Raw genomic sequence first — 21,526 nt, 5'->3', positions numbered from 1 at the left:
TTCCTGATGTTTTGTGGGTAATCATGCATTAATGCTCAAGGTCTTAGATCTTCTTGTTTCTTTGTCGAGTGCTTTTTTTTTTTTGCCTTTTTTGCTGTCGAAGATGGCTAACTATAAGTTAAATGTACTAGTTACAAGAGTAACTTTCAAAAAACCAAGATGCACCAATTATCAGAATTGTCCAACTTTTGTCATGAACCAATTGATGATCTCCAGTGCCACTTTTCTTATTAATTATATTTATCAGACCTAGAAACTTTATGGTCTCTAAATGAACTACCCTACTGCAAACTCCATTTTTTACTTAAGTACAATAAAAATCTAAATAAGTGTATGTGCCATAAGAATAGAGAAGAGAGAGAAAGATGAAGAGGGCAAAAGAAAACGCCCTAGAAGTCCGCTTCTACACCTGCAGAAAGAGAGAAAAAACAGAACCGAGAAACAACATATGGATGTAAAACAACAATGAACGTCCTTTAACCGATTAGCATCTGAAATAATGACCTGTTGGGATTACCCCCCCCCCCCATTTTTATATTTTAGGAAGCTTATAAAAGTATCTTCACAACAATGTTCAAAGAATCACCTTTGCAAAGGCTGCCAATAAGCCCCGAAGTTATTTGTGGTGGCACAATATTTCTGGTAAAAACATCGTAAAGACTGACACTTTGATATTTGAGAACAATCTAAAAAGTCAGCAAAGCTCCTGCGTCTGCACGAGCGAAAGAGTAAACATGGCAGACAGAACAAGCTAACATTGCAGGGGCTCCAACTTACTACAATTACGATAGACAGTCCAGCAGATGGATAGTCCAGTACAATATAGTGGACGCAGACTTAAGCTTGGAGCAGAATCGGTACCAACTTGCGCTATTAACTGTAGATGATCACCAAAGATGACAAAATTACTAGAAACAGAAATTCAACTGAGGTTTGCATCAAGCAGATCCTTGATTACAATGTAGACAAAAACAAATCAATTTCCAATTAATTGTACAAGTTAATCCAGGGTGATATTATTAGTCTGCTAATTGGCTAGCATGTGGAATATTTTTATTTAAAGAAAACAGCTGTTTATTTCTATGTGTCTTGGAGAAACTTGTTTTCAGACTGAAGAGTTTTAAGGTGTGGGTGTGCAGCACTAATTTTCACTTCAAAGTTTATTTTTTGAGCTTAGTTAGCCTTCAACAGCCCTTGAAGCAGAATTAAAAAAAAGAACAAACAAAACATAGGAATGTAGTCTGATCTTCTAATCTGGATATGAAACATTTGTCAAAGCTGATCTAGAATTACTAACTTGTTCTAACATTAATTAATGAGCGGTCTGTTGGATAAAGCCTTTTCAGAAGTGAGTTGAATAAAAATAAATAAATTAGAGTCTTAAGGCAGACTTAGATTTATCTCCCTATAAAATGGGCCTTATATTTCAGAGCTACAGTTTCCCCAATTATTTAATAGCACAGCTTTAAATCCTGAGAAATTGTTCAACAATTGCAGACAAGGCTCAACCTGCACATCCATAAAAGGTTTTTGGGACCAATATCAAACACTAAATGGGCTGACATCGTTTGAAGTAATAGGTTTTTTATTACTTGAAAATACAAAGACTCTCTGTAGCAGACTCTGTAGTATAAAATACTAGTTTACTCTTTAATAACGTTCCCATAACAAATTAAAAGAACAATGTTGGGCATTATTTAGAACAGATAAGAGACATGTATTTCTACTGCTGTTTAATAAATGTAGCATTTCTTATTACAGTAGTAGGGATGTTTAAGTGCATGTTGTGTAGGATACAGTACCTTTTTGCTGTTCTGCTCTTTACTGTGTACTAGTACCCCCAACTGTTTGTTTAATTAGTTGGGCTCTCTGCTCAAGTAGAGTCAGTAATCAGCTGTTCAACAGAAATGTTCTGTGGTTCCCACATCATGACTGTGTACAGTTTTCACAACCTGAAATATTTTCCAAGCTATTGACTATGACTCTTTTGTAAGCAATGGTGTAAGCTCAGTTTTAGCCAGCTGAACAGCAGTGTGCAGAGGGGCAACTCTTACTTTACACTTCACACGACCAGATAAAGCTCTGATCACTGACACTTTCTCTGGCATATCCTTAAACGGCCAGTAAGCCACAGGAACTTTTTAAAACCTTAATTTACCTTGACACCAGTGACCAGCTGAGTTTATCACATCTCTGCCATTGAGTTTTGCTCATGTTAGATGCTGCTGGAATAGGTTTAAAGGCCCCAGCATTCAAACTTCAGAAATCGACCCTTATTGAGATAGACGAATGAAGAAAATTGTGTCATTTTGTTCGCAGAGATATCCGCCTGCGAACTTGACACTAGACCCAGATCGAACTGTTCAACAGAGCTGAGTGATTGGTCAGGAGTTTGACCAATCACATCAATGATGATATCTACCTTCAACTAGTCTGCTTGAAAATTTAGCCCACTATCTGGTTTTTGTGTCTGCAGGAGACATGGATACTTTGTGTCTCCTGCAGACCTGACACAGTCAGGAATTACGTACATTTGTATGATTCTTCACTAAGTAGCTACTGTTATAAAATGATTGGCAAATGGTTAATAACTCCTGGATGGAAATTGCAATGTCTAGACTGTGATTTTCCTGATGTAAGCGGGAGCGGTGTGTCTTAGGTGGTCTGTGCCATTGTACGAAAGGTGTGCGCAAAATCCCGCGACTACCATCGTCTGTTTGGATACGGATAAAGTATGCGGGAGCCGTAACAGTTAAGTTATGGATTGCATAAAAGGACAGCCTCTTGATTAGAGTTCTGCAAACCTCTCTTAAGGTCTCCATGTGTGCAGTAGCAAGGCCTCTTGCCTCAAGGTTGGGGTCTCTCAGTCTGGTTCGGTGAAATATGGCGTCTCTGCAACACAACAGACCCACTTCCAGTGTCCAACTCCTTGCAGAATGAGCCCTTTGTTCCTCCGCTTGGGGTTTCTCCTCTCCAACTCTCCAGTAACCTAAGGAATTTGGTTGAACGGCATTGTGTGCTCTATAAATAGAACTGCTAAACAAACACCATTAACAAGCTGCGGACTTTGTTTTGTGACAGGCTTTTGGGATTGACGTTGTGACGTCTCGCTGCGACTCAGAGGGGGATGAAGGAGGTGACGTAACGTCAGCCGCCTTGTTCCTCCGGGTGGAGGTACAAACGTGGAGCCTCCTGCTAGCCCAAACCGTGGGACTGCAGAGCTCCTGTTGAGCTGACATTAAGTTGGATTGGTTCTCTTTAGCTTCCAGGAAGGAGTCTTTGCTCCAGTAAGACCGCAGTGAATAGTGAATTGAGTCTCCACAGAAAACATTCCTCCATCCTACATCTAGTGCAGGGAAAAAAAGCAGATTTAAGTTGTTAAACAGAAAGAAGCTGGCTATAACGTTGCTGTGTGTTCTTGTGTGAAGTTTGCCAATTGAGATGAGACTGCATGTTCTCCCTCCAGCCCCCCCGTGGAGTTTTTTTCTGGGTGTAGTTTGTATAGATAAGGAGCAAATGAGCCGTTCCTGTGTGAACTTACATAATGCTATACATAACGCCGGGGATGTTTGGGAATCTGGGCACTGCTCCACTCCCGTCTCCTGTGTGTGTGTGTGTGTGTGTGTGTGTGTGTGTGTGTGTGTGTGTGTGTGTGTGTGTGCGTGTGTATGTGTGTGCGTGCGCGCGCACGTGCGTGTGTGTCTCAGTGAGAGCTTTGGAGCAGTGCCAGAGATGTATCAGATTGAGTCGGCTGTAAATCTTTTTCTTTTCTCTCTCTCTCTCTTTGCAAATTCATCTTTTTGTGGGTAAGTTTACATTTGGAAATATGTATTTGTTCACGTTACACAACACCAAAACATTTTGACTCGCAGCTTCGTTGAGTCGTGACTTTAGTTGTTCAGGAAAGAAAGAGGAAAGGCTGAGCAATTTAACATTAATTTCAGTATTTTCAAAGTATGAACAATGTTTCTATTTTCAGACTTTATTCCTTATCCCATCTGTTTAAATGTTGTATTCTTATGTATTTTCTACTTTCCACTCTTCCCTTATCTTCTTGTTTTCTGATTTCTGTCTTTTTTCCGTGTACCGTCTTTACTTGTGTCTATGTTCAATGTGTCTACCCTCATTTTTCTTGCTTTGTTTCTTACCACTACTCAATTTTGGGGGTAATTTTCTAATTAACACTCTTCTTGTGGAGACTGATATAAAATTTTTTAACATTCTTAAAGGAACACAAGCCTAACATGTTATTAGCGGGTGAGTTGGTTGAGCAGCATGCTCGACCAACTCAAGCATGCTGCTGGAGTTGGTCACTTATCAGACATGCCACTTGTGGCGCGTGGCTTTTTGTTTTACACAGCTGGAAACATTTCCAAACATCCAAGTGTGTAGTTTTTGTAGGGGAAAAAGTTTATAAGCTCTCATTAGTTATGCACCATGGATTAAATTTTGTCGATCCAAAATAGTAATGACTTCTTAAACACAAGTACTAAAGACTACTTTTACTATCAGCTTTGCTGGTCATGTTCAATGTTTCCCAGTAGAAATATACTGATTGGTAATGACTGCAAATGGACCCTGTGTGTTGCAATAAACCCTATCAAAAAAACAAGTTTCATTTTACAGTGATCCCTCGTTTTACATGGGGGTTGCATTCTGAAAATAACGCGCGATAAGTGAAATCCGTGAAGTAGCTACCTTTATTTTTTTACAACTATTACAGAGCATAATTAAATACTCTACATTGAAACCAAAGAACAAAACCTGTTTTCAGGTCAGCGGATGTGCGTGTGCATCAATCACGGCATTAATGTGATCCGGAGTCATGTCATTAAAGCGTCTCCTCCAAGCTGCCCCACGAGATTCACAGCTGCATCCACGGCAGAGCCTCCGGCCACAGTTTTTTTCAGCAGGCATTCAATGTTTCAGTTTCCATCTCCTGAATGGCCAATCTATATTACGTATATATATTTTTTTTTGTATATTTTTTTTGTATATAAAATCCGCGAAGCAGAGAAAGGTGAACGGCGTTATAGCGAGGGATCACTGTATATTAAATTTAATTTTAAAATACTTTAGAAATCCCAAAGGGAAATTCAATGTTGATCAAATTACAACATTGAGGCTTCTCCATGATGTTCATCATTTCTCTGATTCCGCAGTTTGATCACTACAATGAGTGTGGTTGTAGTAAAATAAAAAAATAAAATAAAAAAAATTATATATATATATATATATATATATATATATATATATATATATATATATAGTAAATGAACTTAAAAAGAACATAAAACACTCTTATTAAAAGATAATTTTGTAATTGTCAGGTACTGCTACTTATGTATCTGGACATAAAACCTCTTCATTGCTGTTTCATTGGGTCCTTAAAGCTGCAGCGTCAGTCAAAATGCATCAGAGTTCATTGTGAAGGTTTATGGGAAATGCGGCCATTATAATTGACTCTTACAGCAAGAGCGCTTCGAGTTAAGGGGTCTTTTTAGCAGTAGTTAACAGTGCTGCTACTGATGACTCCTACTGGACCCAGAATGCTGTTCTTCCTCAAACCCCACACAGTCCACACAGTCACTGCCTTGTGCCCTGGAGGAGGCAGGCTGGTGCAGGACTGGGCAGTACTATCAAGATATACCTGTAGAGGTATGTTTTTTTTTTTTTAAATAAACATTTTCATATTTTGTGATAATTTCTAAAGATACTGTTATACGTTTAAAGTATAAATTGTGCACATTTGCTTGCTGCAGCTGGTTTTCAGTGGGAGTTCAGAGGAGGTGCTGTACCTCAGCCCTAGCTAAAGTCCGCAGTCAGACCACAGGCCCAGCAGCCAAGCTGTCTTCCTTGGAAAGCTTTTGGCTGCTGCTTCTCAGAGCTATAAATCTAGCTTCTGGCATTTATGGATGTTTTCGAAGCACAGAGGGGAGATGCGAGCCGGTGTGTATGTGTGTGCACGCACAACAGGACTCCTGGCCACGAGCAGTTCCTGGAAGCAACGCTTCCGCGTTCTTCCTTTTCCTGGAAAAGGGAAGATTTTCAAATTTGGCTTTTGGGCCTTTGTTTCTCTCCGACAGCTTTCTCGCCTCAAGGCTGTTTCGGATTAGCCGGTGTGCTAAGGAACGTGACGTTGTGTCCCCAGATGTGTGACAGTGCTGTGGATGTTCTGTTTGTTTTTGTCTTATGTTGATGAAACCTGAACTCTGCAGGATGTGCTTCATGTTTGTATTGGACAGAGGTGGCAGTGACAGCTAGAGGTCAGCAGGGTCATGGGGTTAGCATGAACATATGGCTTGACGTTACTGGAGAGCAGAGCCCCTCAACCATTTGAACTCGTGGTATTTCATCCTTCAGGAAAACCTCCGGCATCCTAAGGGTGTGGTTTGACTACGTTCACTTTTAAATTAAAGATTTACATTTTCTTTTGGGCAGGAAAGGATGGAGCGCACCTCCTCCCACCGGCCTGAGGAGCTGATCGTTTCCGGCTTTCAGCGCACAGCCAGTCAAGCTTCGCCACATCACCATGGTAACGCCTCTCTCTCCTCCACATCTGTTTCTGTAGCACCCCATTTATCATTTTTTGACATTTGACGTGAAAACTGATTGAAACACAACTAACTGGGCGCAATGTACTGATTTGGTTCAATATGCTTATGAATGTAGGACACACTTAGATCCAGTGTTGTTCTAATTAACAAGAGCTAGTTCAACGTTCAGATAACACAGATTTCTAATTCACATCTTCCAAATTTCAAGTTTAAAAATGAGTAAATTTACATTAATTTATTCATTTCCCTGTACAAGAAAATCGATTCCACTAACCTAAATTTTGACAAATAACTTTATCTCTTAATTAGCTTAGTCAGGCATCAGCGGACAGCTTTTATAATCATAATTTTAAAAAGTTATTCTGGCAAAGTTGAGCTCCAGACTGCTCTAAGTTACAACACACACTTGAAAAATGTAGATTATAGAACATTTAAGTAAGTAACACAAAAACAGATCTGAGTCCAATCATCAGTCAAAAAGGTTGCATTCATGTTTCACTGCTGAGAATGTTTAATATTTGCTTATATTTAGTAAATGAGATGATTTGTTTCAAATGTAGCTGACTTAGGAGCTGATTTCATGCATCAAGAGGAGAATATTTAAGAAAGTTACTTCTGTCACTTTCAAAGTACAACAAGGTTTATGCCCCTTTTCATGCACAATGGTCACAAAGTCAACAAACCCAGCATTAGGTTGGCACTACACAAACATGCAACAGTGTGACCACATGGTGCTTACATAGCAGACAAATCAGTTTTTTGCTTACTTTGAAATGAAATGCATACATTTTTCCTTGTGTAAGACAGCTGGTTTTTGCCCTAACCTCCTCTGTTCACTCGCAGAGCTCATATTGTTGGATGTTGTTGCTTTGAGCTGCACTCAGTTGTTCCTCAAGTTTAATTAAAGGGCTTATTGAAGCTCATCATTCTCTGAAAGCCCTACTTTCTGACAAACCTGCCCATTTTAGTGCTATTTTTGCACAACATGGATTACCAGTTTAGTAATAAACACTTAAATCTAACTAGATTGGGTAGAGTACTGTACAGTTGCATATAAAGTATGCCAACAGGCAGATTTACTAGGAAAAGTTATGTTCCAGCTTTTGTGGTCACGATACAAAACAAATGGTTCTAATTTTCCACATATGTGTTTAGTGTGAGGTAAGTGTACTGCATTGATAAGGGCTGGAAAAGATCCTCATATTAAAATTTCTGTTGTGGAAACTATTCCTCCAATGGTTTAGCATTCTGAAACTAATTTAAAACCGAAGAGAGGCTGACTCACTCACACAGATGCAGATGCACAAAGGCAACCCAATAAATAGTTGCTGTTTTGCAGAAAACATGATTATAAATCTTTGTTTTAGTATTATTATTTTTTATTGAGCCATGCAGTAAAGAAGTTTGAAAGGCAAAATATTCCTCTGTCACGTTGCTCCATTATCCTACAGCTTTTGTTCTGCCCATTTTTCACACATCATCTCCTCTTTTGATTGCTGTCTTCATGGAGCTGAACAGATGATGGCCTACTTAACGCTCGCTGACTTCCTAGAAGTCCCTCACTCTAATTGCCCAACTTTTACACCATCTAGGAAACCGTCTCCCTTCATCAGTTCATGCTCTGCTCACCATATGGAGACGTTGTTTACACCCCTTTCTTTCACAACGCCTCCCCGTATACACACAATCTCACCGTAAATCATAATTATGAGGAATTGTGATAATGCAAACTACATAAATCAGTCTAATAAAATTAAGTCATGGCAATGCAGGTATAGGCTTGTTTGGCAGGGAAGAGGATTAAGGAAGGTAAAGCAGATCCTTACTCCAACAGGCAGACACATGAGATGATTTATATTTATTTAGCTCCTTGCTTGTTCAAGAAAACTTAAATATTGTGAAAAAATGAAGCACATCAGAGCATTAAATTGCTAATCTTAATGGTTAAATATCTGCAATATGATTTTTATTCTTTGAGGCAGCAATATTTTAATCTTTGATCTTTTTATATCTTGCACTTGAGGTAAAATTATGTCTTTTTAATCCCAGTAAGTTACAGCTGATAGTGTTTGTCCTTGTTTTAGGTTTACAGTATAGATCACCCATCAGACTTCGTTGGACAATTTCCTGTCTCTGTTTTTTGTAAAACTCTGATCTGCTATTACAGGTTTTCATCACTTTTAATTAAAATTACATAAAGAATAAAACATTTTTGGGCTTTTCTACCTCGAGAGGTTGTTTAATATTCACACAATACTGGCATCAGGGTACTGGATTTGAGGCAGCAGTCCATGTAAAACGGGGTTTAATGAATTTACAAGTGCAATACGAAAGGGACTTGACGTTTCAAACTTAAACGACCCTGACCCTATCTCAGATCAAACGGAGCTACTTTACTGTTGTGTATTTGACTTCTCTTATGCCCTGAAGTCAATTTTCTCCTTCGCCAGTTCGACAAAACATGCCAAAGATGGCTGGGAGTTGAGCAGGGACTGGAGAGCTCAGTTAAAATCAAACTCCCATAGTGCCAGGTAACGCTTTCGCACATAAACATGTTTATGAATTAAACACTTTTAGCGCTACTCTTCATGCAGTGTTAAATATGTCTCTGAAAAACATATATTTCTTCAAATATAGTCTGTGTGTGTTCATAAAGGGTTATCAGTATCGAACTAAAAAAGTTAAGGAACAGAGAGATCAGAAAGATCTCGCATTGCTGGTACCTATGGAATTAGAGTAACTTCATAAATTGATCATCAAATGTTACTTATTATTTATGTACATCTTCCTGTTATCCACTCTAAAAGCATGTGTACAACTACGTATCTATAAGGTTTAAAACCTGTATAAAATAGAATAAAATAAAGATGATATCTCTACTTGGACAAAAAAACCCTCTGTTTTCTATTTAAAATGCTGTATCTCGTGGACTTCAACACTGCACAGCAGCCATGAATGATTGAAAACAAGTGGAAGTCTCCTCAATAAAGTTTTGCACATTACAGAACGGGCTTGAGTGAAAAGGCTCGAGTCAAAGTCACTCGGATAAAGTTACGTTTTGGCCTTGCACAACTCAGACACTTTACATCAGCCTCACTAATGGATTGGTTTATATTTAGATCGGCTCAGGTTGCGTGCCCTTCGTTTATGATAGCCCCATCTGTCTTCCTGATAACCTGACAACATGCTTTTTGGCAGCGAAGCCAAAATGCACCACCTGCAACACAATAGATAAGTTAAGTATTTTAAGTAAGCAAAACAAATAAATAAGATTTACGCAAATTCTAACTACTATCCTTATGTTTCGTAATGAAAACGCTCCAGCTTTCCTTGCTGCCCTCTAGACAGTGGTTGGGGATCAATAATTGCTGGGTTTTGTGGGTTTGGGTTAGTGTATTTTGAGATCCTAGAGGAATGGACCATCCACTTTTGCATGGCATGTTTTGTTGTCAGATGCTAACCAGACAGCTGCAGCAAGTCCTTCACATTCCAGGTCAAAGTAAATGGACAAGAAGAAGAAGGCATTTTCTTTCTATATGTCCTCTGGGCTCCCTGTGCAAAGCCAACAGTGGAGTTGGCCAAGCCAGCCGCAGGAGGAGGGAGAGGAATGCCAATGAAACCATCATTATCCTCCTAAAGCTGCACAAGACTGCTTTTTTTTTATTTAAGACTCTGGTAGGCTAAATGATAAAGGGCCGTTGCAAAAGTGAAAAGACAGATTAAAATCCTTGAAACCTGGAAGCGTGTGCGTGGTGTGGGATCTCCGTATTAGCGGACATAAAATATTGATTTAAGGGTTTGTTCCCATGTTTTGCCAAGACGCAGATGAATTACACTTTTAAAACATGCCCACGGAAATCTCAGCTCGCCAGCAGCAGCTGCTTATTTTTCAATTAAGTCCAGCAAAAGCGATCCTGGACAGGAGCGAACGCTTGCTGCTCCAAAAAGGCCCCGGTTGATAAAAATCTGCCAGTATTTTCCATGGACTAAAATTACCCTAATCGTGGCTCATTGCTGCAGGTTGATAGCAAAGACAGGCGTTTACAATCCAGATGTTTTTCCTCTGCAGCTGACTTGAGTGTTTTTATTCTTGGAACTTACTCCATAATATTGAATCCATTGAATATGTTGGTGCCAATTAAAGTTTTTGATGGATGGACTTGTGCTCAGCTGAACATTCATCCCATTAGTGGCTACAAAGGACTCACTGTTGAGTTCTTTGATCTTGACTTATGCTGTCTCCCTGCACTATAAAAGCATGTCGGTGTGGATAGCTAGCCAAAGATATTAAAAATCCCTTTATTTATATCCTGTCACACTTTTATGCATCTGTCTCGTGTTTCATTGATGTACAAAAGTATCATTCAAGGATTCCCGTTCATGCCAATGCCCCACTGGTACCCACATCAGTGACCCAATAATAATGTTAATTTCATTCATGGTATGCCATGCAGACATTTTGTCTACACCAGAGAAGATTCACTGAACCGAACATGCTAAATGCTTGGAATGACTGTAAAAGATAATATGGGGAAATTTTAAGACTCATTCAAACTGTATATTTTATAATCCTCAACTTGATTCACATCCATTATTCAAAACCGTAAACATTGTAGACAATAACTTTATATATTTAGTTCCACTTGATTGACACAATGCACTTTATTTCTTCATGTTTAGAAATGGTAAATTGAAGATAAAAAAGCCACCAACCAAATTTCTCACTACATCTGTGGCATTTAAACTGTGTTTTATGCTGCATTTCAGTTAGAGCCAGGAGTTGCATCACACTCAAGTTGAGCACACTTTAGTTGCAAGTTGGGAAATATTGGGATTTGGTATTTGATTTGGTGCTGCATCTTATTTGTACAGAACAAGCAGCTAGCAGTACATTTTACCCATTTAATTTGATTGAAAACAAAAGGAACTTATGCATAGGTAAATATTTCACAGCTCTATGTTTGAAGCATATTTAAAAATTGATTAAAGTACCAATAAATACTTGGTTTTGGTAACTTTCACTACTTTTTGTATGCAATGGCAACCATGTTGATCTTTTTAAAAACCCCGAGCTGATTGGCCAACTCCAAATTTCCCAGTCAGAATTCCAACTTCAAAAGACGTTTTTATTGTTTTCTCACTGGGAATTGGAAACCCAAACAGAGAAACCACAGTTGGCTGCCCTGACATATGTGACATCATAAGAAACCATGTGATGGCGGCTTTACATCATTGGTGCTGTAGATTTATTTAACGCAACACTTGCTTTCCCAGAGCCATGCTTACTTTTGGGACTAGGAAGATTTGTGTTTTGGTTTCAAACTTTTGATTAAACAGGATAACTTTTTGTAATCATTACATAACGTCTGATTATAAAAAGCAATAAAATGGCAACAGTTGATTGTAAAAATCGATCTAATCTAAAATCAAATGGTAAAGCTTGAGTAAGCTTTACATAAGAAGCACGTTGGTCGTTTTCTGCTCTCCGGTTTTAGCCCCCCTTATCCTCTGGCCCCTCACACACCCATCTCCTGTCCCACTCATGAACCTGAACATCACTTGACCCTCTGTCCCAGACTGTGCTTTTTGTGTGTGCTGGACTGTCAGGCCATGCCTCTTTGTGATCCAAACATGAGCGACGACTCCTGTTTTTTTTTGGAACAGCAGATTCCCTTCTGCTCTTTGTGTTCGCCATGTGTCTAAAGCACAGCACAGTGTTTTCTTTAAAAAAAAAAAACAAAAAAAAAACTTGTATAATCCAAAGCACGTGTTGGTGTGCGCTGCACATTGCACGTGGTGTCCCATCCTTGTTCTGAAGTGTGCATGTGTGTGTGGTGTTTTGCTGCTCTGCTTCGTCCTGACCATTTAAGCCACCGTGTGCAATGAGCGGACTAGTTAACGCTCCCAGAGCTCAGTAATTTCTTCCTCCAGGAATGTTTGGAATCCTCCGAGCGGTGTTGGGGTGGGACTCACTTAGGACTGAAGGGCTTTAGACGCATACATATACACAAACACATGCAGAAACACTCAGAGGGGGCAGTTAGGACTTTTAAAGAGGGTTTAATGTGAAGTTTTTTCTTTTCAATGAGGGGAACTGTTTTCTATCCTGCTTTTACACTTTTTCTTTCTCTAAACCTTCCTTTAAATCTTAGAGAAATCTCCTGACATGAGGAATTCACTGATTGTTTTAGTGTAGCTGATAATCTGCTCGTTGCTCAACTCTGAGGTTCATTGACACTTGGCCTCTCAAATCCCTGGAGGACTTTAGCTAATTAAAAACGGTTCAGTGATGATCCTTCACATTTCATACCGCCTTGGTTTGCACTGTGGCTTCTGGTTGGAACCACCACAGTTTGTTAGATATATCAGTCTTTTTAAATGTTAGACTTTATACAGATGAAGTGAACTCGACAAACCTTTTAGGTAATCCAGGTAGATGAAAAATCCAACTTTGGATGTTTTTACACCTGAGACTTGGTTCACTTGGGGACCAAAATTGCAACATTTGTTACATTAGCAGCTGATGCGGTTCGCACCTTGTCACATGATCAAAACCCTTTGAAAAACTTGTTCACCTCCTCGCCTGTGGCGGCGCTGCAATAAGAACCACAAAAGGAGACAACACAAAAACCTCCGACGAAAACACACAGCACTACAAAAATGCACTTTTAAAAAAAGGTGGAAGAAGAAGATGTAATGCTAGACAACACAATGTTAGATAACCTACATTTCTACTACATGAACCAGAAAGTTCATTTAGTAAACATAGCAAAAACCATGGCTGGGGTGTATTATTTTTAGATCGATAGAAGATTATTGGCCACCATAAGTTGAGCTGACCAGTGATTATAAAATGGTCATCGCTCTGGGTAACAAGGCGCTACATTGCAGTTTCATACAAGCTGAAGTGCACTTCTGCCTTTTCCCTTGGAAAAACTTTTGCTTGTGATAAAAACATGGGGTGATTTTTGTTACAACATATCTTTAGGTAAGGAACCTTTTTGGCCTGTTATAAGTTACCTTGGTTAATCTCTTAATGAGGAATGTAATAGAGTGGAGGGGTACAACTGTGTTGAGCGCTGCCTCTCACTTCTTGCTCTCTTCTTCTCTCTCTCTTCCTACAACCCAGCTGCCTCCACAGATGACGACGTGGACCTGGAGCAGCTGGTGAATGACATGAACTCCTCTGTGGAGAGCGTGCCATCCACGCAGGCAGAGACGGCACTCCTCCTAAACAACGGTCACATGCACACGTCTCACCACCAGCATCACCACCACCACCACGCTGCCCATCTGGGACATGGCCAGGTCCACCGCCGCCACACCCCGCCCCTGCGGCCCTCGCCCCCCGCCAGGGAAGGACTGAAGCACTCTCAGCCCATGCACATCCAGGCTGTCAGGTAAACACACCAAGCCTCTGGCTCTGTGTGGATCTGACCACTTTACACACAATTAGAGGAGAGCTGGCAGCTTCCAGAAATGATCTCCTTTCCTCTCCGTAGGAGAGGAAAGGAGATGTATTTAATGTATTCCTTGGTACATTAAAGGTCAAATTCAGCTGTAAATTTAGATAAAGGGGATTTACTGCAAAAAAAAAAAATACACAGAATTTATTTTATGCTAAATCAGGTACAGAATTCAGTTTTGTTCCTTTCCTGAAGTCAATTAAAAAAAAAAAACAACAACACGTAAACCCGAAATTCAATGAAATCTGAACATGCAGTAAGTTTTTTACACATTACATTTTGCCACTTTATAACCACAAACTTCAGTGCATTTCATTGCCTTTTTACATGATGGAGCAACACAAAGTTGTGCATAATTGTGAGCTGGAATAAAATTATAAATGGTTTTTAAAATTTATTAGCTTGCAGCTGCAAATCCAGCTGCAAGTATTTTGTATCTACCAGTTTGCTTATCCAGCGACTTTGTTTGCTTAAGTTCATTCAGGAGGAATGGAAAGCGTCTGTGAACATCTAGTTTCCAAGTCATTTTTTTAACATATTCTAAGTGGAATTTAGTACTTATTGTTATTATTCCTTTGTAGCTTTGGCTGTGTGTTTTGGGTCACTGTCCTCCTGCAAGATGACATTAAGCTTCAATCAAGTCTTTTATATCTTGTATTTTTCTTCTAATCACTTCTTACAAGCTTCCTTGTACTTGTTCAATCAAACCCATGCCATGATGCCTCCACCACCGTGTTTCACCGTGACGATGTTGTGTTTGAGCTGAGGTGGTGTTGGCTTCATGCTTGTTTGCTACAGTTTAGTCTTATTTTACCATATCATCTGTTTGCTGTATCCTCTACATTACATGGCCTGTGGCTAAATGCAAGGTGAACTTCTTATAGTTTCTTTCAGTAGTGGCTTGTTTTTCTTGCATAAAGGCTAAATTTGTGGACTTAACTGGGTCTGCAGTTTTCTCATGATGCTGTATGTTTTTTGACAAACATCCATCACCAAATATCTCTATTTATACTAATATTAAACCACACAGATGGAGTCAATTTGGTGCTAATTTTGTTTTTTTTTCTACGTTTTTTTCCCCATCACATTAAAATACACAGAGGTTTGTGTTTTGTGCTCTTAATGTGCCAATAATTTCTGTTCTCACATTCTAGTGTTCATTCAGTGTTCAGGCTTTTATTCTTTGTAGTTATGTGTTCATTCTGGGGCAACAACATAAATGTATTTGTCTCCCTCTGCAGGTGCCTAAAGGAAGAGCAGCACCTGCGTCCCGCCTCCCTGCCCGCCATCCCCAACCCTTTTCCGGAGCTGTGCAGCCCAGCAGGATCCCCCATTCTCAGCCCAATTCAGACCTCCGACAGCCATGCAAGTACACCTTCACCTTCACATCCTTTATTCTCCTTACATTAAAAACATCGAATCACAAACCAGGAAGAGGAGGAACGTATTACAAGCCTTAGTTATTTCCCTCCCTATTGGCTTCCTATAATATTGATTGATCAGTAACAGGGCAGAGAGTTTGTGTGGACGTAAATCTAGAAGCGTTCAGAAATCAGCTGAGTGACCCGATAGTCTCAGGTCAAAGTAGTCAGTGTTGACTTTGGCTTCACACTACGCTTTTCTTTCCTGACACCACATCTGACCCTGGGTTATCTGACCCTGTGTGTGTGTGTGTGTGTGTGTGTGTGTGTGTGTGTGTGTGTGCGTGTGCGTGTGTGTGTGTGTGTGCGCGCGCACGCTCGCTCCTGCGGTGTCATCACTATCAATCATGCACACACAAACACAGAGACGTGTTTCGCTGGGGTTGAAGGTGAGCCGTGTCTCCAGGATGCCCCAGACGGAGTGCAGACTTCCGTTGCCGAGCCGACGACCCGAATGGGAACGTCTTCGAGTCGGATCTCCCTGAACCTCCTGAATCCGTCTGCCGGATTTGACAGGACACATTCATTTCCTCAGTTCACACGCTTTTACCCTGGCTGTATGCGTTAATGTGTGTGTGTGTGTGTGTGTGTGTGTGTGTGTGTGTGTGTGTGCGTGCATACGTGCGTCCGTGTGTGTGTGTCACAGTCTTGCCCTTCCTGCCCTCCTGTTCGGCCTGTTCCAGGAATGTTCCATCCGTCTCAAAGATGTTTTCAGGATGCCCACCCTGAACAACAACTTATTTTAGATGGTCACTCACTTATTCCTAACAAACCTACCCAGATGTGCTATAACAGATACGTGATAAGAAAAAGCATTATTTTAACATTTTGTTGACATCATCTCACAAGGTCTGGAGTCACAAAGCAAGTCTGCATTTCGCACAATGAATCCTTTGTGTCCATGTGAGGCTGACAGCGAACTAAATGTTGCCTCATGTCTTTTCCACATTATCTTCATTATGTCCACATTTTGTCCATTTAACTATTATCCCATGTGTCCAAACAGGGAAGCATTTTCCATTAGATGTGTATTTAACCATTCAGCTGAGTGCAGCATATTTTTATATCCATTTTTATGTAACACAACTGAGTTAGCACAGACTGTATAGTACTGAACTCTGCTTGCACTGCAAAAACACAAAATCTTACCAAGTAGTTTTTGTTTAATTTCCAGGGAAAATATCTCAGTACAGTTGAAATGAGACAAAACTAACTTGGAAGTAACTCTTTAGCAAGATATAGGAGCTTGTTTTAAGTCTTAATATTGATGAAAGAGTAGTAGTTGGATTGGCAGAAATATTTCACTTATAAGACATTTTCCTCTTGTGATAAGTGAAATAATCTGCCAATAGAGGTAGCAGGTTTTCATCAAAATTAAGGAATTATTGACTAAAAATAAACTCCAATATCTGGCTGAAAAGTTACTTATAAGTTAGTTTTGTCTTATTTCAAGCGTGCTAAAATATTTACATTAGAAGCTGGGCAAAAACTACTTGGTAAAATTTTGCATTTTTGCATTGTGATGACAGAAAAGTGGAAATGTAGTGGCATTTTTTATCATTAACAGAACAGTGATGAAAACATTTTAGTAGATTAAGCCTAAAAAGTGGGAGCTCAACTGATAAATGCATCATATTTGGATCTGGAATGTTGCTTATTTAAGGAAACGTCTCTCCCACCACGTTAGTTAACAATGATTGATTAAAATGGTTATGTGGATTGCTATGGGATGCAGATTCCTTCATAAAATAAATGGAGCCTGAGTGAAGCATCCAGAAGGAACAGTCCAGTTGGGACACAAGTTGTTCTGCAGGCTGACTAACAATAAGTTTGTAAATGTTTCCATTTGCACGGAGCAGATCTGCCTGGTGCGACGCGTCACAGGGCGTTGCTTGAGCGCCTGACAGACGGTCAGAACTAGACGGACCTCGTACCGGGCCAGGCGTGACCTCAGTTCCAGTTTTAGCCCGTACCAATCATCTTTCCAGATACTGACGCAAACAGTATCTTTTTTTTTGTTTGTTTAAATTCAAAATGTTACTACGATGATCGTTGATGATATCAGACAAATATGATTTTAGGTTCTTTGACACAGGAGGAGCAGAAAATTAAGGGATTACAAGATTATCCCAATTTATTTATGGAATATTAATTCATGACTCAAGCCTAAGAACAAGCATGGAAATAAGTATCTGTATTTTCCATGTCTCGAAGAGTATGAAAAAAATATCTTCTTTTTTAACTCTTAATTCCCTTCCTGGTGTACTTCACCTTGTCCTTCCTCCCTTTTATTCCTCCTCTTTTTCTTCTATTCTTTCATCCTTTACTCCTTCCTTCCTGGAGTCTTTCTTACAAGATTGTTCTCTCTTCCTTGTCAACCTCTGTTGTTCCTTCCTTTCTTTTTCATGTCCTACATTTCTTCTTTTTTGTCTCTTTGCCTTGGTGTTTTCCTGAATTGTGTTCTCTCTCTTTCCTTTTCTTTCTTCATGTCCACCCCTTTTCTTTTCCTCGTTGCCTTCCTTCTTTGTTTGTGTTGCTTTCTGTCAGGTCTCATACTTGCGCTTTCCTGCTGTAAAAACATTTTTACCTAAATTTACTGTAAAAGTTTGTACTTCATATCTAATTATGAACATAAAGGACTGAACACCGGAAGGTTTCCTGGAAAAATCTGGAATTCAAAAAATGTTGAATCAAGGGTTTACTAACAGGAAAACGTCAAGCAGAAAAGTTTCAGTTTTGACTAATTTAATAAACCCCAGTTGATGGCGTGCTTGGGGTTCGTTATACAATCATTTCAATCAGCTGTGCTGGAGCAGGGACTCGTCTAAACATAAAGGACGGTGTTGAGGACTGCTGCCCGGATGCACACATTAATTGCTGGGACATCTGCACACCACACTTTCAGAAATAAAACAACCAGTCGACTTCACGCTAACCCAACACACGACTTGTGAGTTTCTGCTAATGCTGAAATTACGTGGCCACAAGCTACAATCTGTGTAAGCTGCACGTCTCAAGTGATGAAACACTAAGGAGCAAATAGGTTTTCATCTTTTCAGAAGCAAAAGTAGCTCAGCCACGCACACTGCTTTTTTAATGTCTCTGCCTTGGGACTTATTTTCACAGGTCGTTCTGTGAGTTCCTGTCACGCGGTCTGGCAGCTCCTTCTGCTGCACTGGTGGTCAGTACAGATCAGAACGGTTATGGGACAAACCGGGCTAAAGCTCTCTTGTTAAAATAAAAATGGATTGTTGGACGTAATTCTGTATATTTACTCATAAAATTGAGTGCAAGCTTGCTAAGGGTAAGGGTTGCTTACTTAACACTAATAGTTCTGATTATTGCCCTGGATTTGAGGAACAAACATCTTTATGTGGTGTGTAGACTTTAAGGATAATGTTTATTTCATAGCGTACTGCGTGTCTTGACATGGTGCGTTTACTTTTTATAGGATAATGCGCAAAATGAGCATCGGCTCGTCTTGAGCTGATAAATCCATCACTAATCAAATCAGTATTATGTAAAACTGACGATTCTAATGTTATTTCCTATTCAAAAACATACCTGGATTGTTGCCTTGATTCCCTCCTGCATGTTTGAGAAATTGTTTAATCTCCATGGCAACCAATCTTCATGGAAACCATTCAGCTGAGCAACACCTAGTGGGACACCTCCTTGGAGTTGCAGTTTCCGAGCTTCTGCCTCACACAGCAGCCTTCTCCCATGACTCCCCCACTCGGCTCCTTCAGACTAGCCAGTTGCAATTAGCAAACACCTGGAGGAACTCATTATACAAGTTACTTCTCAGTGCTACACTTGTAAAAACATTATTAAAGGGTTAATAAAGGAGTGATGTGACGGCGTCCTGAAGGCGGACCTTTCAGACAGAGCAAGAGTTTCTTAAGAGACAGGGGCCCAATTTCAAGGCTTTATATTTGGAATTAAAATTTCTTTTACGTCATATTTGATATGTACATTTTTATATCAACTTGAAGGTAACTGTTACTTCATCGTACTACAAAATGGCGCTATGTGCCTTAAAAATACATAATACTGCCCCTTTAAATGCTGCATAACAGGTTGACTCTGACGTGCCGTTGCTGTAGCGATGCGGTGCTCGGTTGCGTTAAATGTAAGCGAACAGCTGGCATACAGAACCTGTGTAGGTGTTATGAGAACATATACATATGAATATATGCAGGTCTGTAAATGATGCATGCCTTGGAGCAGGAGGAGCATATGAATGCAGACGAGTCACACATATGTGCCGTGGGACGATCAGCTGACGGTTCTCTGGTGTTTTTCTCCTCGGGCTGTCGCTGTGAATATTGTTCTGAAGATCCGCTAACAGGCTGACATTATGTCTCTGTCAGAAGTCCTAAATTGACTTTGGTCGGGGCTTCGCAGTCGTTTCTCATGGTTAATAATTCTAAAGGCCGTTTCCCATGCAGCCTGTGCCAGCCTTGCAACATTCATTCGAGCCGTGTTTTCCCCCGCCTTTCACAGGGATTTGGTCAGGTCCCATCTGTCATCGTTGAGCAAATGCGTTTGCTTTGGCACCGTGGCTGTAACGCAACTCGAGCTTTTATTTGTGGCCAGAGACAGTATAATCAACATCAGGGTCAGCGGGTTGGACCCAGCAGTTAAATATACGCTCAGTCGCAAGCAGATGATTTGGATGAATGCCATGTGGATCAGCAGGCCTCCCTGCTCTCCTCTGAAGTAGCTTTGAGCAAGACACTGAACTTGATCCAGGTTCTGGTTTACTGCTCCTCAGCTGACCCTGACCTCTGACCTCCTTAGGGATGGACGCTCTTGGATGGGGTTTTTTGTCCATTATTTGCTCTGCGGTTTGATTTTTAGATAATTGCTGCTTGTAAAGTCAGACAAAGATTAGAGGAAAGGTGTTTATAACCCTTGAACCTTTTCACATGTTCACATCATCACTAATAACTTGAATGGATTCTGTTGGGATTTCAGGTGATAGACCAAGTCAAAGCACAGTTTTGTTGTGAGGTTTAGTAGTTATTAGCAGTCATTTTTCTCAAGTAATTAGAAAATGTATCTCTTTTTACTCTAACCCTTAAATAAAACAACAAGAGTCTGGTGCAAACATTTTCCTTTTTAAGTCGCTTGGAGCCCATCTCTAGATGCTAAACACATGATCTCAATGTTTTCTGATTTTTTTTTTTTTTTTTTTGACTCCTGAGTGATTGGTTAGTCCTGATACCGCGTTGGACAGATCCATCAGATATTTAGCAAAGAAGAAAGAAAAGCAAATGTATTGAGTCCGGCCTCAAAACACATGCACTGGACTTTAAGTGGTCAGAGCTCAGAAACTATTAAATTTAACTTTATTGTCTGAGCTATTTTTAAAAGGCACAGCTCATGCTGCAGGTTGGTAACAAAAGACCAACCAGATTGATGTAGAGTAAATAACTTTGTAAGCTCCTGTATTCCAGTAATCAACTTGGGGAAAAAACATCTTAATGTGACTGTGGAGGCTGTGCTTATTGCTCTACTTTATACTAAATTTCCATGTAATGGTTTCTCTGGTGTCCTATTATTAGTTGTCTTCAAAGAAATATGCTTAAGCGCTGATTAATCTTGTGTAATAAGAAGAAAGCTCCAAGACCCACACTCTTCAGGGACTCCTGCCTCCCCTTTGATTTGAGGTCAGCTGATGTATTTCTGCACGCAATGGTCTGCTGACCCACTGCAATCAGTCAAGGTGCATGTTCGCGTCCGTGTCTCTGCGCGCTCAGAGACAGTCGCTCAGTACAGTTAGCTGGATGGCCATTAGTTCACTGTGTAATCTACCACAAACAATTTCCATCATTACCTGTTAATGAGATGTAATCTGACTGTGGGGGGATTTGGTGCAGATTGACATGCAGGTCGGAGTAATTATTTCTGCTTGTGTTTGTGGGCTTAATAAAGATTTGCTGGGACTTTGTAGTTTTTGCCAAGCACAAAATGTTTTGCAGAGTTGCAATGTGATGATGCAACTTGAAAGTGTTTTCTAAGGATTGTTAGAGTAATTGCTGCTTAACCGCACCGCAGACTTTTTTTTTTTTACTCC

General features: G+C 40.0%; 1 protein-coding gene across 1 annotated transcript in view; it reads left to right on the top strand.

Annotated features, from left to right (window-relative positions):
• Positions 1 to 21,526, top strand: part of LOC106922638 (growth factor receptor-bound protein 10-like) — a 56,817-nt gene that overhangs the window by 4,192 nt on the left and 31,099 nt on the right. Inside the window, exons 3-5 of the mRNA XM_088010105.1 lie at positions 6,442 to 6,535; positions 13,687 to 13,957; positions 15,265 to 15,388. Of these exons, the coding sequence (XP_087866231.1) occupies positions 6,442 to 6,535; positions 13,687 to 13,957; positions 15,265 to 15,388 (489 nt within the window). The remainder of the gene's footprint in view (positions 1 to 6,441; positions 6,536 to 13,686; positions 13,958 to 15,264; positions 15,389 to 21,526) is intronic.

This window comes from Poecilia mexicana, unplaced genomic scaffold (assembly GCF_051168715.1).
Source record: "Poecilia mexicana isolate PSO_F unplaced genomic scaffold, ASM5116871v1 scaffold_11, whole genome shotgun sequence".
Taxonomy (NCBI): domain Eukaryota; kingdom Metazoa; phylum Chordata; class Actinopteri; order Cyprinodontiformes; family Poeciliidae; genus Poecilia; species Poecilia mexicana.
Note: the sequence above shows the minus strand (reverse complement) of the source record. Positions and strands in the feature narration are given on the sequence as shown.